This window comes from Cupressus sempervirens, chromosome 4 (assembly GCF_028749045.1).
Source record: "Cupressus sempervirens isolate cs-2001-9-10 chromosome 4, ASM2874904v1, whole genome shotgun sequence".
In the NCBI taxonomy this organism is placed as follows: Eukaryota; Viridiplantae; Streptophyta; class Pinopsida; order Cupressales; family Cupressaceae; genus Cupressus; species Cupressus sempervirens.
The window spans coordinates 806542421-806569577 of record NC_143121.1 but is presented as its reverse complement, the minus strand read 5'-3'; the positions used below and the strand labels follow the sequence as shown (position 1 = coordinate 806569577).

At 37.1% G+C, this 27157-nt stretch overlaps 1 protein-coding gene across 4 annotated transcripts in view; it reads right to left on the bottom strand.

Annotated features, from left to right (window-relative positions):
- LOC149563846 (ankyrin repeat domain-containing protein 2B-like) overlaps window positions 1-27157 on the bottom strand; it is a 69867-nt gene that overhangs the window by 6140 nt on the left and 36570 nt on the right. For 2 of the 4 annotated variants that reach the window (XM_089826973.1, XM_089826972.1), the window contains 5 exons: window positions 26506-26675; window positions 26189-26398; window positions 24519-24667; window positions 24091-24262; window positions 23906-23998 (listed from right to left, as the gene is read on the bottom strand). In XM_089826973.1, coding sequence (XP_089683099.1) covers window positions 23906-23998; window positions 24091-24262; window positions 24519-24667; window positions 26189-26398; window positions 26506-26675 — 794 coding nt within the window. The remainder of the gene's footprint in view (window positions 1-23905; window positions 23999-24090; window positions 24263-24518; window positions 24668-26188; window positions 26399-26505; window positions 26676-27157) is intronic. The other 2 variants (XM_089826975.1, XM_089826974.1) reach the window with 1 other exon arrangement.

Below are 27157 nucleotides of genomic sequence, written 5' to 3'. Positions count from 1 at the left end.
CATTTTTTTTACAAAATCTCACTAGCCAACTCCATATTTTGCCTTTTTGATATTTTAACTTTCTTCGACTCCCATTGTTTTTTCTTTCATTTCTCCATCTTTGTATTATCAGATTTATCATCCACAATTTCACACGCTTTCATTGGCTTCTGTTCACCAAGAGTTGTGGTTTCAAAAAATTACACAAAATTACAAATTGATGGAAACACCTCGTAATCCTCCATTTGCCAATGAAATAGACCATGGGGAGAATTTTGATGCATCTTCAACACATAACCCTAACTCCAAAATTGCTTCATCATTTGGTTCCATCTAAACTTGACTCTTTGTAATTTCCTCTCCAAAACCTAAATCTAATGAATTCAAGGAGGCTTTTTCCTCACTAATGGCTTGGTTCTTTAAATCAATTACATAATTTTGACCCTTGTTCTCAATGGAGATCGTATTCTTTTTCCAATTCTGATCAGCTTTGGTTGTTATTGGCCGTCTCCAAAATAATGTATCATACACTTTCCTCTAGAACAAGATGACCACAAAATTCAAGAGGAATTGTTGGGTCTTGATCATTACCTTTTGCGCCATGGTGTCCCCACCTCATTGATTTCATGTTGGTTGACACCTACCAAGTGAAGGTGACTAGAAAGTTGGTTTCCCAAGACACTTCCAAGTGTCTTCTGGTAGTATGTTTACTTGGAGCCTCCCTCAAGGATGGTATATGTGTAGTACTAGGTCAATGACTTGTTTTCCTTTAGGTGGACACTCTACTATCATGCTTTTACTTGGTTCTTCTTGTTGCTATCTTTGGTCATCATCGACTATGTTGGTAATTACCGCTCTTAGTTATGGCATTGTTTGAACTCGAAGGTCTCTCACCTCGATGGGTATGGTTGTCTATAGAACTTGTTGAGCTATGTGCTTTTGTGACTCTAACTACAATGATGTGCTTGTAGTTCCATTGGAGGTTCTTTATTCCTTCACCATTTCTTGTTCTACTTCCTCTCTAGCTTCTCAAAGTCATTCCTTCTCTATTTGAGGGTCAGGGTACATCTTCTTCATTTGTGCTCTCCTGATTTCTAGAACTACCTTGTCTTGTTCCTCCATGTCCAACATATTAATGCAACTGTTTCCTTAGGGGGTCAATGACTTCATGAACATCTAGTCTATACCATTTGTACAATAGTTGTCCTTGTCTTTCTTGTTCTAGAAGTCTTTTGCAAAGTGTCCCCATATGCTACATTGTTGGCATTTTATGATAGGACGTCCTTTGTAGTTGTATTATATTTGATTGCGCCCTCATTGATTTTCATAGTCATCGGGCAATGCATTATGTGGCTTCAATGGAGAAGATTCTCCCTATGTGAAGAGTACTTGTGCAGTTCTATTCTTCAAATTATGGGCACTCCTTTATTAAATGACTCATCAACTAGAAAGCCTCACAAAGCATCTTTCTAGGACAATTATTGTTCATGTGGGCCTAAATTTAGCACTCTATTAAACCATAATCCTTTGTATTCTTTATCAATTTTTTTCTCTGCCTTCAATTTTTAATCATTCTCATCATATCCAATTATAGGGCTTCAACCATTTTGGATGTGTGTGTGCATGTATACACTTCATTGCTACTACCTTTGGGGCTCTCATCATCATTTGTCTTCCTCTTCCCTTAGGAGGATGTTTTGTTCACTCTGGTGTTCATCACTTGAATATAACCAAAGAATACAAGGACAAAAGCACTATTTTCATCTTCTTGTGCAAAAAGGGGATCAATCCCTTGATGAACACCCTCTTCTTCAAGTCACAAATCGGTTGGCTGTCCTTACTACCAACTTCTTGAGCATATGATTGTAAGATTGTACACTGTCGTCCTTCCCCTATATGGTGTTGTAAATCTCATCAATGATCTCATCCGTCGGCGAGTTTCTACTAATCATCGAGTTTTTGGGATTGGCGAATTTTTCCCAAATTTAATTGCGACTCAACTAGAGAAAAAATCGCTGATTAATCGCTGAGTTTTTGCAAAAAATCGGCAAGGCTTTTAGAAAAATTCTTTTTTCAATTTTCTTTTGTTTTCAAATTTTTTAAATTTTATTTTTTTTGTTTTTGTTAAAAACAAAAGGCAAAAATCCTATATATATTATGTAAAATAGAGAATTGCAATATGCTAGTAGAGCTAGGAAGAGGAAGATTTAATTGCAATGATGTTTTTACTTCTAGTTTGACACAAACTATTTACTATTATGCTTCCTGCCATCAACATTCCGCATGAGAATGTGATTTTGTACCCACTGTGCATTTATATATATCTAAACTCTTGCTTGTTTCTCTTGTGTTCTCTTTAATTAACTCATTAGATGCATCTTCTCATTGAAATTTGCAAAAAATGTATTTTGAATTAAATTTTAGCAATTTTTTAGGTTCCTGAGTTTTTTTTTAAAATGGCCTAGTTTTTCTTGATTAAACTTTTGGGGGGCTTGGCGAGTTTTTGGCTTTGGCAAGTTTTTCAACTATGACATCATCTGTAATGTTCCTATCATAAAATAAATTATTAATCAAACTTTTGTTAATGGGCTGATTGATTTAGTATATCTCGGACCCATTTTTATTTAATTGTTTTTGTAGGTAGGTGTGGCCGTTGGCTATCTTTGTAAACCCTCGGAAAGGATTCCCTGATGGGTATTTAACCATGACATGTAGATAGTATTTGGTATGCGATTTTGAATTATTTTCTTTTCACTACGAATTCTTATTGGAGTTGTGGATTATTCCCCATTTCGGACGTGAAAGATCTTCCCTACTTGACTTTCTAGTTTCGGTGGGATTCAACCCTCACCCTATTCTGTTGTGTTCTACTTTGCTTCGGGTCTGGCACATTTGGAGTGCCATCATTGTTTGCTATTATACATATTCTGTGTTTTGGAACTGTTACCACATTTATTGTTATGAGTTAACTGGCAAATCTAATCAATCTTATTTGGCATGCATACTATTTGGAAATATACTTAACCTCCGCATTTGAACAACTTGCTATACAGGTTAGTACTGTATGGACATAGCCGTTAGTCATACTGTACGCCCCAAACACCTCAGACTTAATTCTCCTGCCATACGAACAACCTAATCTTCACACCATATCCCCTCCCCATCACTGTATGGACTCCCTCCCAACACCGTACGACATACTTTTCCATACCGTACGACCACCCTTATACCAACCGTACAGCCCAAGCCTAGACACCATACAACCAACTCATTTGCACCGTGCGGCCAATCTCATTTGCATCGTACAACCAACCCAGACATTGTACACTTCCTGCCTTTCGTACTACACCCTCCAGCTACTTGACGGGGATGGAATTAAGCCACAAAGGAAGCACGTCTTCAATTGCGGGGGATTGAAAAATTACAATGGTATCAAAGCTAACCATCCTGCCAGCCTGTGGACAGTGAATGAGAGTTTATAGCCGAAAGAGAAGAAGATTCCATTTGGTTAATAGAATGGCAGAACAAGAACCCACTACTATTGAACTCTTGGCACTCCTAAAAGATCTTTTGAGGAATTAGGCACAGATCGATGACACTTAGCGACTTGTGGAAGAAACTCTAAGGAAATTGGAAGACAATAAAATATCTGATGAACAAAATGGTCACAGTGCGGACTTGGCATCAAGTAAGGCAAACTCTCATCCAGCATGCTCTTGACCTTCCATGCCATCTTTCCCTCCATGAACAGAGGTAACACAGTAGGCAAGCTTTGAGGAAGTTCAAGGATAGTTGAGAGAAGACTGGAAGAATGCAAATTTGGAGGAGGATATATCCTACAAAGATTATATAGAACTAAGAATGAGATATTCTGAAGGCGAAAATCGAGGATATATTTTAATGATGATCTCAAAAGAAAGTTGAGTAAGGTAAATTTGTCACCATTTGACGGATCCGGATCTATATATGCTCAAACATGGGTAATGAAGGCCAATACTTAATTCCAACTTAATCCAATGCTAGAGGAAGAAGCAATCAAATTTGCAGCGCTACACTTGGAGGGAGTGGCGCACAATTGGTGGCATCACGACACCATCACACTAGGGCATGACCAAATACATACTTATGTGGAATTCACTGAAAGATTGATAGATCGATTTGATGGTAAAGATCTGGAACTTAATTTCAAAGAATTGGCACAACTAAGGCAAACTGGATCGGTTGACCAGTACATCACGAAATTGCAGAAACTCTATGTTTTGGTCACGGACATTTCCGAAAGGAGACGGATAGTGCTCTTTATGGATGGACTGACAAAACCACTAAAAAGTTGGGTAAAAGGTTTCAATCCTGCCACCCTTTCAAAAGCTATAAAAAAGGCGCAGAGCATGGCATCATCATCAACATCATCCTCTCGAGCTTACGCGCACTCCAAACCGCCAGTTTTCCCCAAGGACAGAGATAACAAACCTCTACCAAAGAAACCTTCGTTGGACGAAGCCACCAAATAGGAGCTACAAAGGAAGAAATTATGCTTCAATTGCAAGGGACCATGGGAGCTAGGGCACAGATGCCTCGGTAAAGGAAAAATACACTATATTGAAGTAGTATCCGATGATGAGGACGATCAGGAGGATCTACCTACTGAAAACAACCATCCCCCATGAGGACACCAAAATGGTTAACCTGAACTATATGGAGAGAATTGCAGCTTTGGTACAGTGTGGAGGAACCATCGCCTTAGTTGGGAGCCCAAGGTGTATGGTGTTTCATGTACAAGGAACCCTTCAAGGACAGAGGGTCATAATGATGCTCGATAGCGGAGTCACGCTAAACTTCATAAACTCGTCTTTGGTAAAAAGAAGAGGTTTTCCTACTGAGATGCATGCAAGATTTCAGGTCAAGGTCGCTAGAGGGACACTTTTGCCTTGTACGCACCTTGTTCCCCAACTGAGAATCACCATGGCTAACCACACTCTGACGGAGGATTTCTTTATAGTGGACCTAGATGATATTGAGGTTATTCGGGGCATACAATGGATGGAGACACTTGATGAATACACTCAGAGCTTCAAATAGATGGACTTCACTTTTGTTGTTGACAGGAAAAAGGTTGTTCTCTATGGGATGGCCAATTAGGGACCGAAGGAAGTTTCGGTACAGTAGATGGAGGCAATCTTTCGACATGATGACTTTGCATGGGCTGCACACTATTTTGTTTCAGCAGAGCCCATAAAAGGATAATAGACACCTCACCAGGATAATGATCTTCAAAATATTGTGAGTACTCATGATAAAGTCTTTATAGACATTCCTCCTAGCATACCACCCCATCATGGGTTTGAGCATACCATCGAATTGGAAACAAGCACCAAACCAATCATAACGACACTTTACCGCAACCCCAAGAAATTCAAAGATGAGATAAAAAAGACGATTTAGGAACTACTGAAGCAAGAATGGATCCATCCTAGTTTTAGCCCTTTTGCATCCTCAGTAGTATTGGTTAAAAAGGACAGAATCATGCACATGTGTGAACTACAGTGCATTGAACAAAAAGATAATAAAAAATAGATATCTGATTCCCAAGATCGATGAATTGTTGGATGAATTACATGGTGGGGTTTATTTTTCAAAAATAGATCTCCGTTTCGAATACCATCAGAGCCACGAGGGAAGAAGACATAGAGAAGATGACTTTTCGTTGTCACTATGGGCATTATGAGTTCCTGGTCATGTCGTTCGGATTAACGAATGCACCTACTACATTTCAGTCATGCATGAATCACATCTTTAACAAACAATTGCGTGAGTACTTACTGGTATTCTTTGATGACATCCTTATTTATAGCAAGACATGGGAAGAATACCTAAAGCATTTGGATGAAGTCCTAAGGATCATGAAGGCTCAATCCTTGTTCGCCAAGCAATCCAATTGTGAATTTGGATGATAGAAATATTGTACCTGGGGCACGTTGTCAGTAAATGCGGAGTACAGGTTCATTAGGAGAAGATTCAGGCTATCCTTGATTGTCCCCCCTCCCCCCACCCCAAATCGCTCTATGAGTTGTGAGGTTTTTTTGGGCTGTGCAGTTATTATCAGAGGTTTGTAAAAGGATTCTCTCAACTTAGTGCACTATTAACAAATTTGACAAAAAAGGGCTCCTTCCAGTGGAATGAAAAGGTGCAACACGCTTTTGATAAGTTGAAATAAGTAATGAGCACTTGCCCTGTACTCGCCTTACCAAACTTCGCTTAACCATTCATTCTGGAGTGTGACACATCTAGAGAAGGCATTGATGCGGTACCAATGCAAGAGAAACACTCCATAGCCTATGAGAGTTAGAAGCTTACACAAGCAGAGCGTCTATACTCCATTTATGACAAAGAGAAGTTAGCCATTGTACATGCACTGACCAAATTCCAACAGTATCAGGTGGGTGCCAAGTTTGTCGTCCGTACTGATTATAATAGCTTGAGATATTTTTTGGATCAATGGGACTTGAACAAGAGGCAACAAAAATGGGTAAGCAAGGTTCAAGCTTTTGATTTCGACATTGAATATGTGAAGGGAAAAAACAATGTGGTTGTAGATGCCTTGTCCAGGAAACCCACCATCTATTTACTGACTTAGATTTCAGCTGACTAGAAAGCACATTTATTGGCGAAATATTCCAAAAATAGATTTGCCTATGAGTTAATGGACGGCAACACTTAGGACGATCGATACAAAGTGGTGGATGACATCATTTACTATAAGAATCGGATATACTTAGTGCCTGAATCCAAACTAAAGCAAAAAATCTTGAAGGAGATACATGCCTCACCCTTGGCTGGACACCCAAGTTTCCTCAAAACTTACAGACAACACAGGGAACCATTTTCATGGAAAGGCCTTAAAGGAGACGTATTACAGTATGTAAGAGAGTGTGTAGTCTACTAGCAAAAAAAATCTGAACATACTCTACCCGTCAAATTACTGCAACCTTTGCCTATATCGAAAAAGAAGTGGGAAAGTATCTTGATGGACTTCATTATTGGACTTCCCAAGGTGAACGGAAAGGATTGTATCTTCATGGTCGATAGACTAACGAAGTGTGCACATTTCTTCATCATCTCTTCAAATTTCCAGGCCGTATAGGTAGCCTAATTATTTTTTAGAGAAGTCTTTCATCTACACGGGTTACTCTAAAACATTCTTAGTGGCTGGGATGGTCGAATTATCAGTATTTTCTAGACATAATTGTTTCAGTTGGCAGGAACAGAATTATCGCCAAGTACTAGCTACCACCCTCAGACAAATGGACAAACAAAGATTGTGAATAAGTGGCTAGAAGGCTACCTTCAAAACTACGTTTCGACACAACAATGGACATGGGTCAAATGGATGCATCTAGGGGAATACTATTACAACACCACTTACCACATGTCCATCAGGATGACACCCTTCAAAGTACTATATGAGTCTGAACCCCTTTCATTTGTCGACATGGTGCTAGGTGATAGTCACGCACTAAGGCCCAGGGATTGGCTTTAGTAAGGGCAAGACATCCAAAGATATTTGAAAGAAAACTTACAAAGGACATAGAATCAACAAAGATGTATGCTGACAAACACCAAATTGAGAGAAGTTTCGAAGTGGGAGACTTGGTCTATCTTAGGCTCCCGCCATATAGACAGTCATCATTGAAGGCAAAAGGGAAAGAAAAACTGAAGCCACGATTTTATGGCCCTTATCGTGTAGCTCGCCGCATCAGTGAAGTTTTCTATGAGCTAGAACTTCTAGAGGGAAGCCGCATTCATAATGTTTTTCATGTCTCTTGCCTAAAGAAAGCTATGGGAAAAAACATCATGGTAACTTCAGACTTTCCGCCGCTCAATGAAGAAGGGAAGCTCATATTGGAACCAGACGAGATCATTGATGTACGTGAGAAGAACCTGTGAAACCATACTTTGAAGGAATACTTAGTATGCTGCAAACACTTGCCAATGGATGATGCAACCTGGGAAGGCGAACACATTCTGCAACATCCGACATTGCATTTTCTTGAGGACAAGTAAAGTTTGGAATGAGAGGACTGTAATGTTCCCGTCATAAAATAAATTATTAATCAAACCTTTGTTAATGAGTTGATTGATTTAGTATATCTCAGACCCATTTTTATTTAATTGTTTCATAGGTAGGTGTGGCCATCGGCTATCTTTGTACACCCTTGGAAATGTTTCCCGAATAGGTATTTAAGCACAACATGTAGGTAGTATTTGGTATGCGATTTTGGATTAGTTTATTTGTATTGCAAATTCTTGTTGGAGTTCTGGATTGTTCGCCATTTTGGACGTGAAAGATCTTCCCAACTTGGCTTTCTAGTTTCGGTGGGATTCAACCCTCACCTTATTCTGTTGTGTTCTACTTTGCTTTGGGTTTGGCACATCTAGAGCGCCATCATTCTCTGCAATTATATATATTCTGTGTTCTCGAATTGTTACCACATTTATTGTTTTGAGTTAATTGGCAAATTTAATCAATTTTGTTTGGCATGCATACTATTTGGAAATATACTTAACGTCCACATTCAAACTGCCTGCTATATAAGTTAGTACCATACGAACATAGTCGTCAGTCATATCGTATGCTCCAAACACCCCAGACTCAATTCTCCTACCGTACGTACAACTTAGTCTTCACACCGTATCCCCTCCCCATCACCGTACAGACTCCCTCCCAACACCGTATGACCTACTTTTCCATACTGTATGACCACCCTTTTACCAACCATACGGCCCAAGCCTAGACACTGTACGGCCAACTCATTTGCATCATGCGGCCCACTCATTTGCATCATATGACCAACTCAGATGCCGTACACTTCATTCCTACCTTCCGTACCACACCCTCCAACTACTTGACGGGGATGAGATTAGGAAATAGAGGAAACACGTCTTCAACTACGGGGGATTGGAACATTACATCATCATGTAGTGGTTCAAACTCATACATGTCGATGTGAGTTGAGTTCCCCTACAACATGCATAATCAAATATTTGGTGTTTCAAGGAGAAACACCAAACACTCAATCCTCTCTTGGTATAAGGTCATCTCTCATGCTAAGCTTGCAAAGTAAGATCATGAAATGACTTCAAGGTTCCTTCCTAATCGTGGACTTCACTTAGTTTTATGATGTGATATGTTGGTTATCACAAAGGGACTTATGTTATTCATTCAATGGATATCAACTCTTGCACTTCTAAAGATTTGGCTTTACAACATGCAATGAAAATATGATTTTGATCTTCAAACATCTACTACAAATTAAACTTAAATTTGACTACTAATTCTATCTCTAACTAGAAATGCAAGGAATCATGGATGACTTGGACTCTACTAGATGTGATCTCACTAGCGGCTCCACCCACCAAGTGCAAGGTTCTAAGGAATACACAAATGATTTTCAAATCAGTATCCTCTCTCCAATCCCATCATCTAGATGCAAACAAAAGATTAAACATCAAGTGAAGTTAAGTGTTTTCATCGGCTTACCACGCAAGGCACCCTTACCATCGGCAATAGGCTAGTGGTCTAGATTTTTTTGAGTCAAACAAGAAAACATCCAAGTGTAAGATTGAGGAAACCATGTAAAACCCCAAAGCAATAACAAGTAATCCACCATGAAGAACCAACAATGATTATCAATTACTTTGACAAGCATTATAGCAACAATTTGATCAAGTCCCTCCCTTGGCTATACTCTATCTTCTAGCTCTCTACTACCTCCAATCTCTAAGCTAATCTAATAAGCTCCTCCTAATCCCTTAAGCTAATCTCATCAATTACAAAGGAGAAGGCCTTAGCCTTTTATAGTAGTTCAATGACAATGAAGGGCCATGATTGATTCAAGATCAAGAGCCAAGATTTCTTCCCACAAACCCTAATTAAGGTTGCCAAATTTACAACCAATTACATGAAGGCATCAATTTGTGGGCCAATAAGAAAATTACAATGATTTTGATAACCAATGAGAGAATAGGACACTTAGCATGATTTGATTGACTATGCTTGAAACTGAATTCTCTAATCGGAGACAACCAATTGCCATGTCACTTGGAGTCTTGGCTTGTATGGTATCTGCCAACATTTGTGATTTCCTCCATCCTTCAAAATTTCCTCATGGAATTGACATGAACCACTTGCATCTTCGTGAACCTATGAACTTGATCTTTCTTGATTCTTCTTGAATATGTCCCATGTAGCTAGATCTTCTTTGCTTTCCTAATTTTCTTGTTGATTCCAATCTAAATTTGCAAGTTGATAGCTTGAACATGAATCCTTCCTTCTCACTTGAGTCCTCAGGCTTGTGCCATCTCCTTGTAGTATTTACTTGAAGTGTTGAGGCCTTGACCATCACCTTGTCCTCTAGCTTATCCTTCTTGAATTCACCTTGCAAAACAAAGGAGAAAAAGCATTAATCTTTGTGGAAAAAATCCAAAAGTAAAATCACATGAATAATAAACACCCATCCAACTAAAATCCAACCATTTTGCAAAGTTGAGTTTTAATCTCATCACAATCCAAAACCATTTATTATTATTATTTTTAATTTTCATCATTTTCTCTCCCCTCAAATTTTTTTCTAATTTTTTTTAATTTAAGGAGAGGCAGGATGGCTTTGGCAATTAACAAAGGATGAGAGTTGGCTGGGGAAAATTATGGAGATGGGAAAGTTCCCTTGGAGCGAAATTTTTTGAAGACGCAAGATTTCCCAAGCAAGGAAACTTCTGAAGATGAGAAATTTTCCCAAGCCACGTTCTTAAAATTTCCTCATTTGAATGTTCCTTCGGAATTCCTTGCTCTATTCTTGCTCATGGTGTTGCCCTCATGCCATAAATCGATCTTGTAATGCTTTAGAGGATGGCAAAACTTGGGAGACACAATGTGGGGAAATTTCCTACGATGAGAAATTTCCCCAAAGAGGGAAAATTCTGATGATGCAAAATTTCTCCAAGAGGAAAATCCTTTGGAAAATTAAAAATTAACAATTTCTCCCTCATCGTTCTAAAATTGCAATTCTTAAGTTACTACCAAATAAAGGCCCGAGTTTTGAGATTTTTGGGAGAAATGAGGAGGTAGGGAAATTTCTAAAGATGCAAAATTTCCCCAAGAGGGAAGTTTCTGAAGATGCGAAATTTCCCCAAGAGGAAAATCCTTTGGAAAGTTATTGATTCCTCCCGCTTATTGTTCTAATATTGTTATGTTTAAGTTGCCACCGAGTAAAGGCCCCCAAAAGCGTTTGCACTTCATTTTGCCGAAAGGAGTCATAAGATTCTTCGGAGGAATGGGTAGGTAGGGAAATTTTTGAAGATGTGAAATTTCCCCAGGGGGGAAATTTATGAAGATGACAAATTTCCGCGAGGACTAGTTTCTTTCACAAACTTCATCAACCACACAAACCCTTCTCTCCCGGACTAAAATTCCACTATCCACTTGGACTTAGGCCACGAAAATTCCTCTAAGTGGCATCAAAATGCTCACACAAGTCCCAGGAAAAAATTGCTTCCTAGGGAGCCAAAATTGCTCAAACTCACCTTGTACTTGGAGACATGAAAAAAATGTTGCCAACCAAAACCGCCTACGACAAAGACTACTACTTGCCAAAACAAAAAGAGGGGGTACCCATTTGCAGTAGGGCAATGGTGTGAAAAGTACACAACATCTAGCATGCACCCAAAGAAAGGTTCCTAAACATTTCAAGGATAAGACCTGTGTAGAACCAGGAACCTTTGATCAAATCCCCTTCTGCCTATCAAACAACTAGGAAATGCACTCAAATGGATGAAACCATGAAATTGGGCTAAACGCCTTCATCTTTGATTATGCATGTGTGCAAGTGTATTCATTCCCTGCTCGACAAGGACCTAGAAAGCCCCTCAGATCCATTGGACTTAGCTATTTTGATATCCTTACTCCAAAAGCATCTTGGATAGAGCCTTGTTGCTAGTCAGGAGTCCATAGCCCTGATGAGGTTAATGTTGTGGTCAACTACAAGCATTGCTCTACCTTTAGTGAATATTTTTATAGCACCAATAGAGATTTTTGCACACCCAAAGCCAAACCTCCTCATTTTCTTCTCTTTTCTCATTTTCCCCTTATTTCCTTATCTCTTTTCTTTTGATATTGTCTTTCTTTTCTTCTCAATCTTTTATTCTTGGCTTACAAACAATGAAGCTCATTCATGGTTTGGAAGACCACAGTGGCACTAAAGCAAGCATATTATTTTTGCTAATTCCAACTCCATTTTGACACTCCCATGAACTCAGAGCAATCAAGTGTAAGTAAACTCTTGTAATCGAAAGACTTGGATACTTAGACCTAGCGAATGAATTCAGTCCAAATTTAGTACAAATCCTTTTTGCAAGATAAAGTTATTAGGAATCCAATCTCCAATTCAAGGAACCAAACAAAGAGATATCCAGGAAATACACTGAACAAATCCACTAGGAGAAATACCAGAGTGTGTTGTCTATCACCCCACATTTCTCACATATTTGGATCCCTCTAGCCAAACTAACCAAGCAGGCAATTGAACTAAAGGAGGTTAGACAACTAAAGGAAATAACAACTAGAATACTTGGGTCAAATGACTCAAGGAAAACCTAAAGACTAAATCCCTAAAGCAAACAAAGCTAAGCAACTAATAACCCCACTCAAAGAAATCTCAAGTCAAATGACTCAAGGAAAATTAACTTCTTGGCTTGACAAGGAAACAAGAATTCTAACCAATAGAAAGGAATCCTACTCTAATCCTCTTGAACCAAGTGGTTCAAGACAAAACTACTCTATGTACAAGAGTCCGAAAGGGATGGTAGAGACCAAACTAATATACACTTCATCGGACATGGTTTCTCAAGATGTTCAAGAGTAGCAAGGCTTGGGTGATGGTTCTTAATTTTGCAAATTTGTCCTTGTACTTTGAAAATATATTTACTACCCCATTTTCAACTCAAGAAAATTATCATGCAAGATCAACAGTCAAGGGAATTCATGTGGTCTATGGTCAATCCAAATCCAAGTTTTCTTTCCTAAACCTTCATAATCAAAACAATTTTAAAAAATTTAATATTAGAAGCAAGGAAAGAAACAACCTAGCATGTCTCAAGTGGTAATTCATATTGAAATCATTGTTGATCATCCACAGCTTTAGGAGGTCATAGTTGGTGTTGGATTCCCCCTTTAGCATGTCTCAAGTGGTAATTCATATTGAAATCATTGTTGATCATCCACAGCTTTAGGAGGTCATAGTTGGTGTTGGATTCCCCCTTTGGCGGCTGCATCGAACTAATGGGTGGCCAAGGCAAGCTCAAACTTGTAGTCAAACCCATAAAATATTGCATTAGGAGGCTTGTCCTTGTATTGCATGAATGACACAGCCCTCTGAAGGTTACTAAGTGCATCCTCAAAAATCAAGGATTCGCTGATAATTTCTCCATTAAATATCTCCTCAAGTTGTTCAATTGCAATATCCATTTGTAGCACCCATCCGAATTGGTCTTCATCATCTTCTCCCATGGTGTTGCATGTAGATCTCTCTTTACAAACATCTTGTAATTCTTCATGTAGAATCCTATCAAGCATAGCATCCTCGCAACTGAAAGGAAGATCATCCAACATCCTCATTAATTATCATCAAATTCAATATCAAGTGGCAAGATTTTTGGAGGTCAAAGTTGATGGTGAACCATGCCACTTGCAGTAACTTGATCATCTTGAAATTCATTTGGCAGTGGATCATCTCCCTTCATGATATCCCTTAGCACCCCACCAAAGAACTTGTGGGCGGTGATGTCTTGTAATGACTTATCAAATTCCTCTTCATACCTTGATTCATCTATGATAACTTGCAATTCCTTGTTCAACTTGTCCACCTAACTATCTTCCTTCCCAAGGGTGTGAAAATCCTTGTAATTTATCGTCAAGAATTCAACCTTGGAGCACGTGGGAAATTTCACCAAGGACCACCTCCTCGAACTTGTGATGATCACCTTCTAACTCTTCAAGATGTTGATCTTTGTCTTCTCTGCCTCCCCTTCCTTGAATAAAATCTTTTGCTTCCTTAATTTTTTGCCCCCCTTCTAGTGAAGTGATGTGTGAGTTTTTCCTCTTGATTACCATTGTCATGAAGCTTATCCATGTCACCTTGATGCAACTAATTTCTTTCTTTACCCTTTGGTTCCCAACTTGAGTGATGATGATCACCTTTATTAGACATCCAACTCGTGAGTTGGAAGAAATCCTTGCCAGGCCCCATAGATATTTCCTCATACGAACCCATTTGAAACTTGATCAAGTCAATAGTGCCTTGACAAGCTGGGCAAGTAGACTTTGAACATAAAAGGCTATGCACGCTGCACCAAGTGTTTTCTCCATATCTCCATCTTGGTTTCCTATAGATATCTTCTTTGAAATCAAGAAACTCATCTTCTGAATTGAAAACAACCACAGGCTCATACACTTGTGAAAAAGAAATTCTACCTCGTAATGCCAAGTCTACCTTCAAAAGGAACATGAAACAATGTGTCTTCTCATGCTCAATGGTGCCACGTATCCTACATTTCCCTGTTGCTGCAAGTTGAGACAATCACATGGATGCAACCTCACATTCAAATGAAACCAAACAGGAAGAACATCAACCTACCTATCCATTTGAGAAACCTTTTCTTTGTCTTGTTTTTTGATTTTTCAAAATATTTTACTTTTTTTTTTTTTTTAATTATTTAAAGAGATCTCCTATCTCAAATATACTTAAAAGCACACTCCTATTGATAATTTCACAAGAAAAATTTGATCATGTACTCCTAGAGCCAAATTCTATTAATGTGAGTTTTGTTCCACTACAACTTTCAAATCTGTTGGTGTAAATAATTATTCACTATTTACACTTTACTTAAGTTTACTTAGGTTAATGCATTATTTTAATATTTATTTATTAGTCACCTAGGAGTATGTGTACTCTTGTGAGTTGTCATGTTGACAACATAGAAGTTTGCACCTCTTTTATGCACATGGTGTCTACATCTCCACTTGAGATACACCTCATCATTCTTATCCTATCCTCTAGAATGATGGGTAAGACATGTGCTTAGGTGTCATGCTTATCTTATCTCCTGGCTCTTTCTAGAGACATTCTAGGTGCTTCCTAAGAGGCCTTTATATACAAGCACTCCTAGTGTGTTTGTACATAACACAGTGATGTATGAGGACATACTCTGATATATTGATCATACTCCTTTTTGGTCTACAGTTGTGCTTGTGTTTGAGTTCTACGATCTTAAATGAATCTTGCCCTAAAGTAAATTCTTACATGGTATCAGAGATCTTGGAGAATCTCTTTCACAAAGCCATTTGAGACCATCTTCTTGCTTCGGTACCTCGGCTCGAATCCAGAGTATCATAGTCATTGGGAGCATCTAGAGCTAGATTTGACCTCGCCATTGTGTCCAAAATGTCGATTTGGTGAAATTTGACTATAATTTCGCCTACCCTAGGCATAGTCAAAATTGAGGCAATTTTTTTTGCAAACCGGCACCCAAAGGACCGATTTGCAAATTGGTATGATCATTTCAGATCTGTACATTGAATTTTCAGATCTGCATCTCTACATTTCTTTTTGGATCTACATTATTTTTCAGGAAATTTTTGGCTATTAGGCTAGTTGGAGAGATTTTTTGCAGGTGAAGATTGAAGCTTGCTAGTGCAAATCAGATATTTGTATCACATTCAGAAGGTTAAAAAATCCCCAAATCAGATTTTGTTTCATCCAAATCGGACATCTGAGGCAAAATCTAGAGCCATTTGATTTTTGGAGGTGCACTAGCGGCGATTCAGAAAAAATAATAGCAGTAGCAATTTTCAAACAGTGATATCTCCCTCATACGAACTCCTTTTTGCGAGCAATATTTTTTTTTTTGGGGGTAGAATTTCATGATCTACACATTGGTGCAAGTGGTTTGAGATCTCTTTTTCTAAATTTTTCTGCAACTCACAAATCCCGATTTTTACCACTTAAAATGCTTAGTATTGGTTCATCTGGACACATAATCAAGTTCTGTTTTTTTTGAAAGTGCATATTTTTTTGTCTACTTTCTAGATCTGCAATTAGATTATAGGTTATGTAGATAGAAATACTGCTTTCAAAAATAGGCCCTAAATTGGCTCTTGCACATGCACTACATATAAAGTGCCTGAATCATACATTAGGGGGGGGTTTCTTTGATTTTTTTTTGCATTTTGGGGGTTACATTGATTAGTCCATCATGGAAGAGGAAGATTTAATTACCTTGACACCAGATAACTATCAAGAATGGAGTCAATTGGTTATCCCATATCTTAGTCAGCATACTGCACTACTATATGTGAGAGGACTTTTATACAATGAGGATACATGTTCCATCCTTTGTCGTGCACTCTTTCTCTATATGGATATAGAGGTTATGGATTCACTTGATGACTTGAAGTCAAAAGATTTATATGATATTTGGATCCATCTTTGGGAGACATATGGAGATGCAAACATTCCTCCATTCCTCAAAGACCTTTTACCTCCAGTTGCAGCTACATCCTCTCTAGATGAGATCACACCTCCAGATGCTCCTGTTGCTCCTACTGATCCTGTTTCAGTCATAGATGCTTCAGATTTAGTACAGCAGGACCCTTTATGTCTTCCTACTTTATCTTCATGCGACGACTTCCTTCCCACCATTGCAGGCTTGTTCATGGAGTCTCACATTGAAGATGTGGGAGACATTATTGATAATATTCGTCTTCTTTTTGAGGTGAATTTTTCGTCTATTGCCGCAGGGACAGATTCATGTACTTCAACACATCAGAGTACACTTTGTCTTCTAGTTCTAGCCTTAGGTGATGACTTCTTGACTGACATTTCAGGTTTGTTCATGGAGTCATACACAACAGATTTGGAGGACTTCTTTGATGATCTACTGCTTCTCTTTGATGAGGATGATCCTTCTACAATTGTTGTGAGGGCTCACTCTATCCCTCATGTCCATTCTCTACATGATCAGTCTTTACAGGCTGATGTGATTGTGGATCCTTATGTACAGTAGTTGCAGGAGGTCTCTTTGTCATTTGAGAAGACTATTGGTTTCTTGAAACAGGTTCTACATGCATCCTTGCTCGATCTACACTTCTTCTCAACAATTTTGGAGGAAGCCACCATCAATATCGACACAGGGACACTGAAACAAGTTTCAGAGACACCTTATATCATCGACATTCTTTCCACACCCAGGGGAAGCGTCTCACCTATATCTTGCATTTTTTCCTTCCAAAGGGGAGGAACATCATTCAGCGGTCATGGATCAGCTTCTACGTTGGAGCATTTCTCACTGACCGGCATACTACCTTTAGGGGGGGGGCTACCTTGTCTCCTTCTCCTTTTGGGGGGGGGACTTTTCCCTCTTAGGGAGTTTTCTTCTTCTCCCATTTCTCTTTTCTATATACTCGATGTATGTCGTAATGGGGGGGTCTTGATTACTCCATCCATCCATGCATCCTATTTTCATCTCTCTTTTTGGGGGGAGGGTTCTTCCCATGAGGTTTTCCCTCTTTCTCCACTTTATGAGAGATTGCATTTTTATTATGTGCATGGGCACCTAACATGGCCTAGTAGCCAGGACCCATTATGCATTTGATCCTAGTTTTCGTAAGCTTAAGGGCATTCCCCTAAGTTGCACTTAAGGGGGGATGTTGGTGTAAATAATTATTCACTATTTACACTTTACTTAAGTTTACTTAGGTTAATGCATTATTTTAATATTTATTTATTAGTCACCTAGGAGTATGTGTACTTTTGTGAGTTGTCATGTTGACAACACAAAAGTTCGCACCTCTTTTATGCACATGGTGTCTACAACATCTCCACTTGAGATACACCTCATCATTCTGATCCTATCATCTAGAATGATAGATAAGACATGTGCTTAGTTGTCATGCTTATCTTATCTCGTGGCTCTTTCTAGAGACATTCTAGGTGCTTCCTAAGAGGCCTTTATATACAAGCACTCCTAGTGTGTTGGTGCATAACACATAGTGATCTATGAGGACATACTCTGATATATTGATCATACTCCTTTTTGGTCTACAGTTGTGCTTGTATTCGAGTTCTACCTTATACTTGATGTTTCAAGGAGAAACACCAAACACTGAATCCTCTCTTGGTATAAGGTCATCTCTCATGCTAAGCTTGCAAAGTAAGAGCATGAAATGACTTCAAGGTTCCTTCTTAATTGTGGATTTCACTCAATTTTATGATGTGATATGCTAGTTATCACAATAAGACTTATGCTATTCATTCATTCGATATTGACTCTTGCACTTCTAAAGATTTGGCTTTACAACGTGCAATGAAAATATGATTTTGATCTTTACACATCCACTTCAAATCAAACTTAACTTCGACTAATACTTCTATCTCTAACTAGAAATGCAAGGAATCATGGATGACTTGACCTCTACTAGATGTGATCTCACCAGCGGCTCCACCCACCTAGTGCAAGCTTCTAAAGAATACACAAATGATTTTCACATCAATATCCTCTCTCCAATCCCATAATTTGGATGCAAACCAAAGATTGAACATCAATTGAAGTTAAGTGTTCTCATCGGCTTATCATGCAAGGCGCCTTTACCATCAACAAGAGGCTAGTGGCCCAAATTTGTTGGAGTCAAACAAGAAAACATGCACAATAACATCCATTCAACTAAACTACTTCAACATGAAAATAAATCTACTCCAAGTGAAAGATCGAGGAAACCATGTAACGCCCCAAAGCAATAACAAGTAATCCACTATAAAGAACCAACAATGAATTATCAATTACTTTGGCAAGCATTATAGCAATAATTTGATCAAGTCTCTCCCTTAGCTATCCTCTAATCTTCTAGCTCTCTGCTACCTCCGATCTCTAAGCTAATCTAATAAACTCCTCCTAATGCCTTAAGCTAATCTCATCAATTATAAATGAGAAGGCCTTAGCTTTTTATAATAGTTCGATGACAATGAAAGGTCAAGATCAATTCAAGATCAAGGGCCGAGATTTCTTCCCTCAAACCCTAATTAGGGATGCCAAATTTATAGCCAATTAAATGAAGGCACCAATTCATGGGCCAATAAGAAAATTACAATGATTTTAATAGCCAATGAGAAAATAAGACACTTGGCATGATTTGATTGACTGTGCTTGAAATTGAAATTATCTAATTCGAGAAGACAACCAATTGCTACATCATCATCCTCATCCTATGCTTGGAGTCTTGGCTTGTAGAGTATCTCCCAACATTTGTGATTTCCTCCATCCTTCGAAATTTCCTCATGGTGACTTGAACCATTTGCATCTTCGTTGTTACATCCCAATTTTTGGCTCCATTTGAAATGTTCATATAACCGCTGAGGTATCATGTGAAGTTTGTTGACAGGTGAAATTAGTTACAATCATGTGAAATGGTAAGATGGTTAATCATTATAATTTCTTATGAAGTTGGCATGCTAGTTAACCGTTATGATGATATTTTAATGCTATTTTGGAAAGTTAATTATTTATCATGAATTCACGAGAATTGAAAAGGCGGTTAGCCGTTATAATTGTTTATGATTAATAACTTGTTATGGTAATATGATTTAATTATTGAGAATCTCCTTGTAGGGAGCACATCAAAGGGGTGGAAATATTGTCATAAAAGAATTGGGCACAGGGGCACCACCATCACTAGGCAAATAGGTATGAATCTTGAATCACCATGGCTAAGGGTAAAGAACTAGGCAAGCAAGAGTGTACGTTGGACAATACCATGAGCTACTTGGTCAAACATATAAATTATATAGCTATCATTATCAAAATTCATGTTCAGAACCATTACCTTTGTTGTTTTATGATAACGTCTCCATTTTTTCTTCATCATCATGCACACACACACATATATGTATATAAACGTATGATACACCATGATATTAAATCTCTAGTTCTTCTCTAGTAAATATGTATAAATATATACATGCATATATATTAAGAGGATATGAGGTTAAGATAAATCATAATTCTCTGAATTATGCACATATATAGATATGCATATTTTAATAGGTATGATCTTGGACATAATAATAGTATGGTGACATCATTTTGAAAATAATAGATACGCATATATATATATATATATATATATATATATATATATATATATATATATTTATATATATATATTTATATTTCTATATATATTTATAGATTCTTTCTTTTAATAACTCTTCATAGGAGCCCTTTGATATTTGTTTTAAAATTATAAATCTCTATGAGACGTTGAGTACATTTGGTGCCTCTTCTTTTTAAATTGGTGAATTCAAGAAACCAAGGATCTTGTTTTTAAAACTGCCACCTTGGGCTGTGGCATTACATTAAAACTTCTCACACTACCGAGACGACATTCAACTTTTCTTTCCTCTCGTCTCTCTTTACATTTCAAGATCAAGTTTCATTTAACTCATGGGATTTTATGTATCAGATTGCTAGCATTGTCTCTATAGTTCAAATAGCTTGAGCCGCTCGGTCAAGACTTCCTGAGTCTCACTGATCATCGATCAAGTTATGTTGATATCGCATATTGTCATTCTTATTCAAAAATCGATGCCAATAATTATCTTGATAAATCTAAACCTGCCATTGTTCCTCAAGCATTTTATGTTTCAATGTTAAAAGTGAAGTATAAGTACTCAGCTCATGTCTGTCGTCCTTTCTTGTTCTTTCTTCATGATTAAATGTCAACAATTTAGCTTCAAAAATGAGTCAGAATGCACAAGTGTGACTCTCATAATGAACAGTTCTACATACGTTTGTGAAACATTTTATTTCATGATTCCTGAGTTACAAGAACGGCTTAATGCCAGAGTTTTTATCTCATGTTTTCAGCTAAGAGTCAGCAATGTACTGCTAATGGAGGAATTCCATGCTAAGCAGAATGATCGATCACCAAGGACTCACCCTGGTCAGAAGGACCAATAAAAGAGGGTGAAGAGGTGGAGGAGATCCCTACAAAAAGAAGAACGAAAATCGGAACTATCATACATGATAAAATATATAATTAAACTCTAAGAACTTTCAAGTAAGCTTATGTTTGTTACTCTCCATTTGGACTTAGGCCACAACAATTCCTCCAAGTGGCATCAAAATGTTCACACAAACCTCGGGCAAAACTTGCTTCCCAATGAGCCAAAATGTCTCAAACTCACCCCAGACTCAGAGACTTCAAAAAAATGTTGCCAACCAAAACCACCTAAGACAAAGACAAGTACTTGCCAAAACGAAAAGAGGGGGTCTCCATTTGTAATGGGGTGATGGTGCGAAGACCACACAACAATACCTAAATGCCTTCTTCAGTGCATCTTGAGAGACTTCGGATTCATCCTAAAGTTCTGTGAACTTATCAATGGCTATACCCAATAGCGTTGCTAGAAATGATCCCGACCAATAATCTCTATCCACCTAACTGCTTGCTAACTAGACAATCTTGTACATCTCAAAATGCATCATAAGATCCTTTGACTTTCTGCCTATGAACTTTGGTATTTCTTGTTGATCCACATTTAGATTTGCTAGAAGTCATCATCTTTCTTGCTTGCTTACTCCCTTTTGATAAACCTAGGTGGATTGTTCTAACTACTATTTTCTAATGTTTTCCTTACACTCTCAACCATGTGCACATACTCTACATGTCTACCTCAAGCATCCACAACACTTTGACTACTTTTTGGCTTTGGCTCATTCATTTGCTCTCTATCTAGGGGTCTTTGATTTGGATCCTCCAATTCTTAGATCCCCCTAAGATGTATAGATTCTCAATGTAGTGGAATGCATGAGGTCAAAATTTCCTTATTCGCACTACCCATCTAATGTTGATTGTATGTATAGGTTGTCTTCTTGGTTAGTAAGGTCAAGATATGTTTTGTCCAGATGTGGTAAGTGTCCAGCAATCTCCTCCCCCTCACTCCTTGTACAATGTGTGCCTTCCTTGCCTGATAGTTTCCATTTCCTCCCAACGACAAATCCTATTGGCACTTCTTTTACATTGTTCTTAGAAAGGGCTATGACTTGGGAATCATCTGACTAGATTTTCCTCAAATATTTCTCATAATCTTCTCCATTTTCTTTGTTCTACAATCCTTAAAATCACCTGATTACTTGGTCTTGACCACCTTGTGGCCTCTTCATCTTTGTTGGGATCTAAGGACATGAATCACGCAATTCTAATCCAATTTCTTTTAAGGAAACAATGCCAAATGTTTACTGCTATATTTGATAAATTAAATACATGAAGTAATAACAAAGATGATAGTGCATATTAAACATAGGAGTAAATGTCTTTATTGACTCATGGACTTATTATAGAGAAGAAAACTAGAGATGGTTGACCAAGGATTATTGTTGATCTCACTACATCACACTGTGTTCCTTGATGATACTATATATTTAAAATGACATTGGTTGTCAAGAGGAAATAAACCATCAACAAACCAGCACTTATAACTACCCAAGAATAACACCAACTTGATGCAGACACTTAATGCATTGCCGGATAACCAATATTATCTAGCATAACAATAGAAATTTTCTATTATTGTCTACTGTTTCTGTTTGCCTTTGTCTCATGTAATGGGTCTTCAAGAATGTTGACCATCTGCCTAGTTTGAAGAATATTTCAAGTTCTGTTGCAAAGACCACCAAAATTAATCTGAAATCAGAATTATATTCTAACAAGTGTTTGTTTGTAGATCTGGTTCATGAATGTTGTGACTTTAACTTATTTCAATGATTATTGATCCTATTACTTTTCTTAGCTCGCGTCTATCAAGAAGATAGTGCCCTAGAGGCTGGATCAGGATTCAGATTTGATCCGGATCCAGATCCGTGGCTAGATATGTCTGGATTCTTCCAGATTTTTTGAAATTTTAAATTTTTTCGATTATTTTCTTATAATCATAGTGGATTTGATCCGTAGATTCATACCAGAATCATTGAATCATACTATGAAATGATTTAGAATCATAGAGTCATACTTTGAAATGATTTAGTTTTAGAATTATGTATATTTCTCTCATTTTTAGTATATATAATGCATATAATATATTTATGCGTGCGCGCACGCACACACACATGCATATACACGAAACCACCATGAATCATAATTGGGAAAAAAAATTTGCGAATCCACAGATCTGATTCACGTGTCCGAATTGGATTTGTTTCTCAAATCAGTAACTAAGATGATAATTGCAGAAACTTTTAGCAGGGCTTCATGCAGCTCATGTGACAATTACGATAGCATTTTTCTACTCTTCCCTGCTAGATCTCATAGAAGTACGAACATGGATACAAATATTTTAATGGTGAATCCTGTTGATAAAGAAATGGCAAAGAGGTCATACTATTCCTAGTAAAGCTTCTCAGAAAAACAAATCTGATGAGGACATTTAAGCTTTTAGATTTTTCTAGCACCTGTTCTGGTTTACTAATTTTTCCTGTTTCAGATATTTAAAGAATGCCTAACCATCTCCAATTCTCACATAATCTTTGAAGGCTGACCTTTGAATTTTCAAATTCCAAATTATCAAAAATGTCTGGATGGAATTTTTCATTTACCCTCACATTTCAAGTTATTACTATTGCAGTCCCAGATTTTTCATTATTCCTAATTTGAAATGCTAGGAAATTGTTCCAAATTTTATTTTAAAAGTAATTAATGTTGCACCTGCATAAAGATTGGAATAATCAGCAATAAAAAGCATAAACTACATAAAACCTAATAAGTAAGAAAAATCTTTCACAAGCTGCTTGGAAAAGTAGTGTAGAATAATATGGAACTTATTACATTTCCATAACCACATGCAAAGTGTAAGGCTGTTCTTCCTTGTGAATCCTTCGTATCTTTGTCTGCACCTTTTGCTATCAAAACTTCCAACTCCTGTCAAAGGAATTTTACAAAGATTACAATGAAATACAATTATCATAAATGAATAATATTTGCAGACTAAGAAACCCAAATTTATTTTCTACCTTAATATCACCAGAGCTGGCAACATGATGCAGAGACATGTCCTTCCCAGCAACTTCCTCCTTTTCTTCCTTTTTCTTCTGAGAAGATTGGTCGGCAACTGGCATGTCTCCTGAGCTGCCCACTTGGAAAGCCTGCCCAAGTTTACTTAGCACTACAGGATCATTCCAATACCTGCATAAAAATAAAGAGAAAATCATACATCAATCAAGACTCAATTATCCAGTGTTTAACTTGATCATTTGCTTGACCACGTCTTGTTTCTACCATGATGTTTTGCATTAGATTTAGGCAAGGAAGATTATCATAGAGGGAATTTTTTTAAAGAAAAACTAAAATGGTTTGCATTGCATCTGCTTCTATAAGAAACAATGAAAATCAAATCTATGAGATGGAGAATTAATGAGGAAAGAATATTTCTTTTTCTTACTTCATTATGGCAGGAGGTCCACCTTTTGCAATTTCATCCAAAATAGGCTTCAAAGAAGGATCATTCGTAAGTTGGGCCAGTCGTGATTCAAATTGCTCTTTCTGATTAGGGTTTGACAATGTCTGAATTAAATTTACAACTGCTGGATCCTAGAGAAAACAGAATGGTCAGCCTTGCATCCAAGCTATATACAGTTTACTGTATAACAAATAGAGTGCATTCCAATTTTTGTGATAAAATGATAGCTACAAGTCAGAATGCACATAGAAGGCATTTCAAATAAAAAGGGATATAGGAAAAATGTGAAAATGTTCTGAAGTAGAATAGAATTTGGCAATTACCCATTAAAATACATTAAAGTTTTTAGAAACTGAAATGAAAGAACAAGAATATGAAGCCTATCTGCCAATGTAATGCATGAATTGAGTAGTTAGAAGATGAAAGAAAAAACTAAAATTCACATATAAGGAAAATCTAATTGGAAGATAAAAATGATAATTGTGTATGTACCCTTACAAATTTATAAACTGTAATTGAATTGAGAATTTAATACTTCCTTAACAAGCACAAAGTTTCCGAGTAAAAGCTACTTTTAGAACAAAATAAAGTACCGATATTTCAGACAATTTAAGTGGTCCATCATCAAGAGGAACTGTTATGATTGAAAACCACCTTAGAAATCCTAAAATGTATAAACTCATAAAGTCCATGATGCCTTTGATTGATGACACTTAGGTAATTTTTATTAAGACTACTATTTGACAAGACATTTAGGATAACTTGTTGAGACTTAACAAATGTGAAGATACAGATTAACAGAAATAGTATTACAAGTTTAAGTCAAGCTTCGAGGCCTGTCATCAAGAATATTAGGAGAACCCTGGCATGTTATGTACATTACTTAGAAGCCCCCATCCTACCTTTTCTCCCACCCCAACCTTTACTGCAGAAAACTGGGCTTTAATTATCATCAATTAGCAGTAACAATTACTTATTTGTGCAACTAGCTACATCAAAAATTGTAAGAGCTAATTAACATTTGAATAATTTGGTAACAATCATTGCATCTAATATTTTTGTAAGAGCTAATTAGTGTGAGATTAATTTCAGAACAACCATTGTATTTAATGTTTTTCTCTTGTAAGTCCTTTGGCTTCATGTACTTGAGTGGAGTTATCTGTGAATCTACATAAAGAGATCTATGTCCATTTTCTATCATATGAATCCCTCTTGATAAGGAACACTAAGTGTTCCAAAATGTTGATAATTTCTGTCTTCTATCCATGTTTTTAACCTAGAGATTTTGTTTTAGATGATTGAATTATTTGCTAATGTATGAACGCAAATTTTTTAACCAATACGTTGAATGCAATGTAATGAACATAAGTAAATTTTGTTTTTAAAAGATTAAAAAATCATCAGGAAAGACCTAAGGTATTCAGTAAAACATAAAAAGCTAGGGTTACAACTTTAAACTTGTTTCTATTTCATGTTATATGTTTAATAGAATCTATAACAAAGGCAAAATAATAGGGGTAAATGCATACGACTACAATTAGTAGAAGCTTTAATATGATTTTATTTTTAAATTATGCAATTTTGGGTGATAAGGAGTTTTTTTTTTTTCAAAGATGCAATTGTTCTATGCCTTAATGGTTGAAATTTTTCACCTGCATAAGAGAATGACGGAGGTGCTCTGTCATGGTCACAAATTGAGGATTTTGCATTAGCTTTTGCATGTTCTTAACGTACTTTTCTGGATCCATTTGGGGTGCACCAGAATTTCCTACCCTCGTAACATTTTGCTGCAATTGTCGTGCAACCTGCCGAAAGGCTGGATCCTTGGAAACATCTTGTGCCAATTCCTTTATACTTGGATCCTAAGAAGAATCATCATTACTTGTTGGCATAAATGACACAAATGTTCAATATAGAGCAATGGAGCATATAAAAAGTTAAAACTAAAGAAAACCAGCCAAGGTAGTACATTTAAAATTCCAGAGAGTGCCATGAAATCAAAAGGATTAGGTACTGCTACATTCTCCCGATTGCCATGGTGTCTCCTTCCTCCAGATGTAGAAGAATTAACACCTTCAGCCAAAGTGGATGTATCAGCTGAAGCCTCAGCCAATGTGCTGGATTCTTCTTTTCTATCACCTACATTGTAATGTTAATAGATTTTAAGAGCATGTGCATATGTGAGTAAGGCACTAACAACCAGATATGATTGTTCTTGCTAAAAGTACTGTTGTGGATACACAGTCTACTAAGATAATTATTTTGACATGCAATACAAAGACTTTATTTTAACAGACTTATTATTGAATATACACATGAATCATAAGAACATAACAAGAGAAAAATATTCAATGGATAGGAAAATAATAATATAGTACCACATAAACAGTAGAAGGAAATGATATGTCACAATACAGAAGGTTAAAGCAGATGGTAGAAACAATTTGAAATGGATTTTGAAAAAGTGCTGAGATTGCTACTATGGTTCCATATTCTCAAGAAATCTTAAGGAAAAAGAAAATTAATTTTGAAAATCAACTATCACAATCAAGATATAAACTAGAATACAGTGATGTATTCATTTATTTGAGCTTATAAAGATGCAAATTTTACAGTAAATG